This window comes from Charadrius vociferus, unplaced genomic scaffold (genome assembly GCF_000708025.1).
Source record: "Charadrius vociferus isolate BGI_N301 unplaced genomic scaffold, ASM70802v2 scaffold385, whole genome shotgun sequence".
NCBI classification, from domain to species: Eukaryota; Metazoa; Chordata; class Aves; order Charadriiformes; family Charadriidae; genus Charadrius; species Charadrius vociferus.
Window position 1 is genome coordinate 4,515,525 of NW_009648925.1, and position 8,667 is coordinate 4,524,191.

At 45.0% G+C, this 8,667-nt stretch overlaps 1 protein-coding gene across 1 annotated transcript in view; it reads left to right on the top strand.

Annotated features, from left to right (window-relative positions):
• Window positions 1-201: 201 nt before the first annotated feature.
• The window catches only part of TFCP2L1 (transcription factor CP2-like 1), a 28,031-nt gene continuing 19,565 nt past the window's right edge, over window positions 202-8,667 (top strand). Inside the window, exons 1-2 of the mRNA XM_009887326.1 lie at window positions 202-224; window positions 281-432. Of these exons, the coding sequence (XP_009885628.1) occupies window positions 202-224; window positions 281-432 (175 nt within the window). The remainder of the gene's footprint in view (window positions 225-280; window positions 433-8,667) is intronic.

Sequence of the window (8,667 nt, forward strand, 5' to 3'; positions counted from 1 at the left end):
AAAAGTAAATCTGATTTATGTTTTAAAAACATAAATTAATCCTCAGAAATGTTCTATTTTGCTAATGCTGTGTTCTTTTGTGTCTAGTGCTGACATCCTAGAGGCAGAAGTTGCCTTGTTACATTATAGAGGCCGAATTCTTTCTTTTTTAGCCGTCATAACTTGGTGTTTCTCCAGAGACCACCTCCATTATCTCGGAGCATGAGAATCAAATGCAGATTGAGGTGAGAATATTCCGTGAAGTCTTTGTAACTAAACATGCATGCATTGTGTGTTGCAGAGATGTCCTTGCGCTGCCAATCTTCAAGCAGGAAGAACCGCAGCTGTCTCCTGAGAATGATGCCAAACTGCCTCCCTTTCAGTACGTCCTCTGCACAGCCACGTCACCTGCTGTGAAGCTGCATGAAGAAACCCTGACCTACCTCAACCAAGGTAGGGTTTGTCCTACACTGAAGGAGGGCATATTTCCTGGGAACAATTTGAGAGAGATTGAATCCCTTACTTGTGCCTTACCGGGAGGGAGCGGGACGGGAAAAAGAGTGAAAGAGATGGGGAGGGGGATGGAGGAAAGGAGGAATATTTAATTTTCACATTTATATACTAGATTGTCAACTGATATAGAATAAATAATACCGTTGATTTAACTGTTGACTTCAAGCAGCATTATAGCATCATGCACTCTTCCCTGTAGCCAGGTACTGGCTTGATCTCAAACAATTTAAACTGCAGCCTCCTACCTTCATTTTAAAAGGCCAGAAGAATTAAGCAGATGATTGGCAAACTTTGGGTTGGGGAGGGCTCTTAACATTGCAAGCCTCCAAGGGCTTCTGGAGGGTATTGCCAGAGGATGAGTTAACAAGTATCCAGGGGCTCCTCGGTGGTCTGGGCAGAGTGTGACATTGCTCCCGCTGGCTGGGTGATGTGGTTCAGCTCAGTCCCTCACTTGACAAGTTGCCGTGGTTCGGTGCAGCCAGGTCCTCTACAACTGACCTCATAACACTAATTTTTACTCGTGGCTAAACAAGCACTATATGTTTCTCTAGGCTTTTTTTTTTTTTTCTCCCTCTTTGGCGTAATTTATGCCGACGCATCTGTGGTTGGAGTTTGACTGTCGCTTTGCAGCACCTCCTGCACATGGGTCCCGTAGGGATCAGACTTCTCCAGGCATGGATTATGCTAAAACTTACCATGCTTATTTTCAGCCAGGCTGTAAAGAAGGGCATTAGCCTAGCAACAAGCTGAAGGCTGTCAACCCTATGTTACTGAGATCCTCTCCTGCTTCAGGACACTGCCCCAGCTCTTCAAGCTTTGTGCTCTGAGCATGAAGCTCACTCAGGTGCTGCTCTGGCTACCTTACTCTCAATGTTTGTACAAAGCAGAGCTCTGACCTCCTTTGGGATCTGACCTCAGGTGCATCTGGCTTCTGGATCTGTGGTTGTTAGCTGGTGGACCCATGGAGCCCCCCTAGGAAGGCTGCAGGCTCTTTCTGAGGAGCCAGATGTTTCCTGTCACATAAGCTGGCACTGTGCTGTCTTGCAGATCAAAAGATACTTGAGACTGGTGACTGTCTTGCCAGTTTATCCATCCAAATACAGCAGACCCCAGGAGGTGACACAGGGCATATCAAGGGTGAGATGGAAATGAATCTTCCTGTGAAACACTAAATTCTTTGTTGTTGCAGAGTAAAAGATTTTCTGTTGTGAAAAGCAGTTGACGGCCAAATATTTCAGCATACCTGAGGCAGTGCTTGCTTTTTTACCTTGGCAGGGCAAAAGTTACACAACTCTCCACATGATACCACGAGTTTTAAAAAACTGTGACTAGAGCAGTCCAGGTTTTCTTATGTAAAGTAAGACTGTTAGTGCCTTTGCAGATAGACCCTGTTGTGTTAGGCTTTCTCCTGATTACTATAGCAAGGAGTTGTCTCCTGCTCCGTCTTGACACACCACTGACCTCTTTCCTTGGCAGACCACTGGTTCTTCTATATTTTCTGCATCTGTCTTTCATCCCTCAAGGGGAAAGGTGGGATGTGTCCTTGCAGAATACACCCTGGAGAGCATGAGGCTGGACAGGCCTGGAGAAGCAAAGCACGGATGAGGCTGGCAGGAGCTGTGCAGTGGGGCAGAGTTGGGAAGGGGCTGGGGGAAAAAGTTGGCACTTGTTAGTGCTGTTGGCTTGCCACAGTGGATGGAAACAGCACCTTTTCCTAGAGGGTCTTTGGGGTGGTTAGTGGTAAAAGGTGGTGCATCTCCTGACAGTTGAATGGCTCACTGCTTTTTGTTCCTCTTGGCAGGAGCTTCACATCTGCCTGCCACCTTCTCAGGAGCATCCTCACCTCATTTGTTTAAGCTCCCAATCAATTTGTCTTCCTTCTTACACTGAGATACTCTGGGCTTCTTGAAAAACCTCTTGAAATGCAAGGCTTTCTGTATGTAGATGGATTTTTTTTTTTTTTTTTTTTTTTTTTGAGATCCTGCAATGTATCTACTTTAAAAGCCATTCTGCTCTACTCTAGCAGGTTGCTTCAGAGTCCACGCCATTGGCTGCACTCTTGCTCCCAGGATTGACCCTTTCTGGTAGTAAGGGCAGGTCTTGACTGTAAATTTATCTGACATGCAGTCTACCTTGATACTAAGTCCCTTAGAACAAAATCCCTTGCCTGTGCTATTTAGGAAAAAGGGACTGGAGTCTTCTCCCACGTGGATATGAGCTGCTGTGAGAAGCTTGTGTGGTCATTGAAGGTAACTACAGCTAATGGGAGAAGAGGATGCTGGACACACCTTCCAACCAGCTGTGGTCAGAGCTGGGGAGTCTAATTTCTGTTGGTGGGATATCAGTAAGGACATTGCCTGGGGTTAAAAAGAGATAAGGATTTGTCTTCCAATTCCAGGACGAAGAATCAATTTGAATTGGCAGGTAACCTCCTGTTTCATTTAGAGTTTTCTGTTTAGGAACCTTCTGCATAAAAGGGAGTTTGGTCTTTTTCATGACATCTGTGTCAAAAGCACGTTCCTCATGCGTTGACCTTCTGAAATAAAGAGTAGCAGGTGTGTCTGTTTAAAAGCAAAAAAATTAAAGTGCTTGAGTCAAATTTTCTTCTCCTTTCAGCAACACTTCTCTGTGGGAACTACTTCTGATTCTTGCACTATGTAGTTTCCTAGCAGGTACCTGTTGTGTAGGTGTTTTCCCATCCCTTCTCCAAAACTAGAGGAGAGTGCTGCAACTCTTTACTTTGACCTGCTCAACACAAGCCAAGGACTCCCACGCTGATCTCAATTGTCCTGCCTGAGCTAGAGCTAAGTGCAAGTTAAAGGCTTTTACAGAAAATTAATCCCACTAATAGAATTGTTGTATGAGCCTGAGGAAGTGTGTGAAGGGGACTTCGAGGCAGCCCAGGTCTCTGGAGTTAATACTCATAGTAGGGCAGAAGAGCTGACTGGCACCAGAGCACTGTGACCAAGCTGCAGTGCCATAGCTGTCTCATGAAGCAATTTAGACCGTTCCCTACACCTTATCACCTTACGCTGACTGTAGGCAAGGGACACCTCTTGCCCCTTACCCTTTTTCTGTGCTTATCATGGTCTGGCCAAACACTGTTACACAAAACTTCCCTTCTTCCTTGTATGCTTGAGTTTTGTGATGGATTACTTTAGCAAATGGGTAACTTCATTAATGGATGTCCTTCCACCCTGTCTGTGCTGGAGCGAGCTTCAGTCATAGCTGGCTCCCGGTAAGGCAGATACAAAGACACGGTGCCTGTCCCAGCTCCAACAAAGGAATTCACATCCAGTGTGGTTACTTAACCAAATTGTGAGGACTGAGTTTAGGGTTTTGTGCTTGCTGGGTGACTCTTACCACTTGCTGTCCAAATGTTCCTTCCTGACTCAAGCTCTTCTCCGCTCAGTAACTGACCCTTTGTTGCTGTGAAGCAGATCTGCTCCCTGCCCTGAAACACTTACTCCACATGGGACTGGTTCAAAGGTAGTTGGTGAGTGGACCAGCTCAGGAGGTAGTCTATGCGCAGAACTGGATAGAATAAAGGTCAGTGTGACAGAGCTATGGAGTGGGGAAAGCTGGAAGAACTGGGTAGCAAATTGAAGGCCAAGTTGCATAGCAGAGATAGAAGAGGAACCAAAGGAGAGATTCAGGTAAGACCTGAAAGGGTTTCATACAGGCTGGGAAGAAGGGCTGTCCAGTGGCTGTGTTTGTATACAAACAGGAGAGGGATGGGAGAAGGTTCCAGGCTTGTGGAGCGTAATGACTTCTCATGAGCCTTGCTTCTTGCTGGAGAGACCCAGAGAGATGGTCGATGGCATTGAGGAGGAAGAGGTCTTTGGCCTGGGCTCTCCCCAAGGATGAAGGAGGAAGGTGAGAGGACCCCTGAGCTGGAGACCAGTGTTTTCGGTAAGGGCAGGGGAAGCATTTGTGAGGGAGAACAAGGGAGTGAGCTTAGCTGTTGTGTTAAGTTGACTTGGGGACATTCAGCAGTGGCAGATTCCCGAGCTCGTCCGCTCCAGTTTGAAACTGTGAGTGCTTGCTGGCCGCAGCTCTAGAACCAGCCTGTAAATGAAGTAACTAGAGTCAAATCCTTAGCTTGGTTTCCAAAGACTGACTCATTACACTTGTCCTTCCCGATCTCTTCCCCCCCTGCCTTCCCACATTCCTTGGGAAACTGGAGCCAGAGCCCTGTTAGCCCAAATTGAACATCATCTTAGTTTGCTAATCATTAGGGCAGTTCCTATGTTAAGAGATCTTTACTGGACTTCAGGAGAATTACTCATCCGACAGGACAAAGTATAGACTTGTTAGTATGGTGTCTTAACACCGCTCCACCTCAGTCCACAAAACTGGTAAAGGTGCTGTGTCCTCACATTAGGAGCTGCTGCTGGCACCGCTCCTTTGGTCAGGGATCGCATCTGTCAACAGAGCTACACTGTCCAGAAGTCTGCAGCACAAACATCGCCTAACGTTTTTGGAACTAGCCCTCCTTTTAGCACTATTTCAGTGTCTCTTGTGGATAGGGATTTTCAGACAAACAATCAACCAGCAACCATATTACAAACCGCTGCTTTAGCAAGAGGGATTGATGCAGTTGCATATTCCATGGTCTGCAGTCATATGGGGTGTGGTTTGACCATGGCTGGTTGAAACTAGTTTTAAACACGGACAGAAATGGGAGCAATGGAGGTGGTTCCAGAAATTGCACCAGGAGGAATGCAGAGGAAACAAGCACTGTACAGTAGATCTGAATGCTAATAAATGTGAGGAAATAAAATCATGCCTTCAAAAAACAAAATGAAAAGCCAAAAACCTGAAAGTCATTGCCCAAGGGAATTAGCTTGTAGTGCCAGAACCACATGTGGACTGTGAGCAATTCAAGTAATGATTCTGTTTCATGACCAGCATTGATGTTGGCTGAGAGCCTCAGATCTAAATTACTCCAAGTAGAGAGTGGTTAAGGTTGATGGCAGGGGGTCACTGAGAGCAGGCTGTGTGACAAATCCAGCCCTGTTCCCCCGTGGTACTTGAGCGCAACTGGCTGTCACCTGCCTGTAAAGTTTTCCTGGGGTCTGTTCATCTCTCCAGAGCTGTGGTGTGCAACTTGTGGTTCTTGGCCATGTGAGGATTTTAGCATACAGCTGGTTAGGGTTAGGAAGGCTGGCCATCTCTGCTTGACAGTGTCTTCCAGGAGTCATCTTTATTGCCAGTCCTAGACAGTTCAAAAAACAAACACGCCAAAAACCCAAACCATGAGAGAAAACCACTAACATCTTAGAAGACTTGTGATGATATTGGGAGCATTGCTGTAGAGGTGCATGAGCAACAGATGCCTTATGAAGCTAAAGATGGACTAAGTTTGAGTCTGGGTCACATGTAAATGAAAGCCCTGAACTTAAGCCCTCAGGTGCAAAGGCATGTATCCAGGTTCAAGACACGTGTGCATAAACTGGTAGTACACTTTAAACAGTGCTGTGATTAAAATCTGTTGGGTGTTTTCCCGCCTCAGCTCACTGCAGGCATGTCCTGGTTTCTCCTCCAAAGAAAGGTGCAGAAATCACTGGGCGATGAGCAGCTGAAGAGGACATCTTGAAGCTGATGGCAAATTGCTTGGGTAGGAGATTAAATTGCTTGCAACAGAAGGCAAAAGAGAACTTTTGCCTCTCTTAAAAAGTCTAAAGTTCAAATTCAGTTGTCTAATCTCCTACAGCCAGAGAACCCAGTGTTAAACACTGAGATTTACAGTAAATGAAAAAAGCTGTTTTGGATTGACGTTAACTCATACGTAATTGAGTTTTTATGGGGTCACAACTGTCTGAATGTTTGTAGTTTTCCTGGAACAATTCTTTATTTGCCTAAATGAAGTGTAGAGAAGGCTGAGTGACCAGCTCTGCCTGGGTGTGCTTCTGGTTTAATTATAGCTCTGTTTGTGGGGATATTTTTGCTTTGTCCCATGCTAAGAACTGCCTTTTTTCCTAACAATCACTGCCATTACTGACCAAGCCCTGGATATTTCAAGGAGCTCTGCTGCTCGTGGCCTCAGCTCTGTGAACATGCGTTCCACCCTTGCCTGAGATCACAAGCACAGCCATGACTTTGTGTCGTTGAGACTGGGAACATCAGGTGCTCCCTGGTGGCTGCCCACCTACACATCCTTGATCCCTGATTGTTGTGGGGTGCTGTACTGCTCCCTGACCCCTTTCCACTCTGTTCCTGGGTTTGGATGGCTTAGAAAATGGTAACAAAGCTGGTTTGTCTTTCCTGTTTCTGAGACTGGCTACTTGGTATTTTTGGTTCTTGTGGTGCACCTCTTCATCTTTGGAGAAGGAATTTGTCTCCTGTCTGACTTTGAAGACAGCTCTGAGTAGGTTTTGGTGTCTCAGCCGAAGCCATTAATTGTGCTAGCAGTAATTTCCCCATATGTTTGGCAGCTCTGTCTTCACTTGGCAGCCCAGGATAAACAACCCTGTCTCCAAACCACACCATCCCTAAGCTCACTATGAATCTTGCTTCAGATGACAGGGCACCTCTGCATAAGTAGAGCATCTGACTTCTGTTGTCCCTAGGAAGCTAGAATCTCAGTTGCCTTTTAACCAAGAGGCTGTTTTCTATTCTTTCTGTAATCCTTTCTTCTGTTGCTAACATCTGGATGAAATTCAAATGGGATTGTGAACTTGCTGGATTGCAGCCTGTGCACAACTCCTACTGGAAGCCCCTAGACTGCATTTTGTTCTCCCATTTCCATAAATCTTCAATATTTGTGAAGGAAGGAAGTGCTCAGAAGTTCCTCTGAGTGCAGTGAGGAGTAAGAGAATATCTGTAAGATTTTTTTTTTTCTTATGTTCCATGTCACTTTTTTACTTTCCTCCATTATCCATATCTACTTTGAGATTCTTGTAATAATGATAGTGAAATTTTTGCTTGTGTTTTTACAGCATTTGCTGCCTGTATCAATGTACTTATCGATCTGAGAAGATGGATTTATTTTTTTTTCAATTAGCTTTCCCTAACTTGCAGTGTCCTAAAAGATCACATTTTAGGTAGCAATAAGAATCTTGGGGAGCACTGTAGGTTTGACATGATATTAAGTGTTTTTATAGATGTAGTGTATGATCCCTTCTTTCTAAAGAGGCTGGGGAAAAAAAAAAACTTTTTTTCCCTTTTCTTCCTACCAAGCACTTATTATGTGTTCCTGAAACTAGATAGCAAGTAGTTGAGCAGTGAGATTCCTCTTGTCCTAGCCTGGTGCCACATTTGTGACCTGTGTCGAAGGTACAGTCTGCTTTGATGGGACAGTTGTCAATCACATTTTCTCCCCTGTTTAGTTAGTGGTAAGCAGAGGTAAGTAGCCAGGCATGGGAGTGGGACTTGCTTTCTCCCAGTTTCTTACTGGGGAAACGTGCTGAAGGAAGCGACTTACCCGAGGGCATCTGAGGGAGCTGCTGGGTTGGGTCAGGAGTTGTACTCAGCTCTTCTGCATCCCTCTTCAGCATGCTCACCTGGGACCATTCTTCTCAGTTATCTGAAACTCAAGTAAACATTACACACAAAGCTACTCTTATAGAGCTATAAAACCTGTTGTCCGAATTGACTTAGATCAGGTTGAAACCAGAAAAAGCCCGTATTTTTTACTTACACAGAGGGGGCTGATTTTTTCTGAGCTGGACAGATGTAACTAAGATAGTCCTGGGTGCTTCAAGTACCTGCTAGAGAAGTGGAAATACAGGAATAAATTATTTTCACAGGGCAGATATTTTTTTAGCTTTCCATAAGAAGTCCGTAATTTCTTCACTGATTAATTTGTATTAAAAACCAAAGTTTATACTGTGGCTTAGATTAGGTGGAGTCCAACAAAGTTGACAGAGTCTATGCAAGAGAAGCCCAAGTGCACAGAGTGAACTTAGCAACCGGGAGTGTTTCTGTGTTTACTGGCTGTTTTTTTTGTCCTTGATTCAAAGTTAGACTGTAGGCTTGGAGGAATTAAATGTACATCCCTCTCTTTTGAGTGGAAACCACTGTAAATGAGGAGTGTTTCTGTTAGTCCCTGTTAGCTATGAAGTGTCACCACTGTAAAATAGACCATCTTCAAAAGCCTGGGAAGTGTAGGGCTCAGCCAAATGTTCATATAGTAAATGAGCACTGAAATTTTCCTCCAGCAAACTTGGCTCC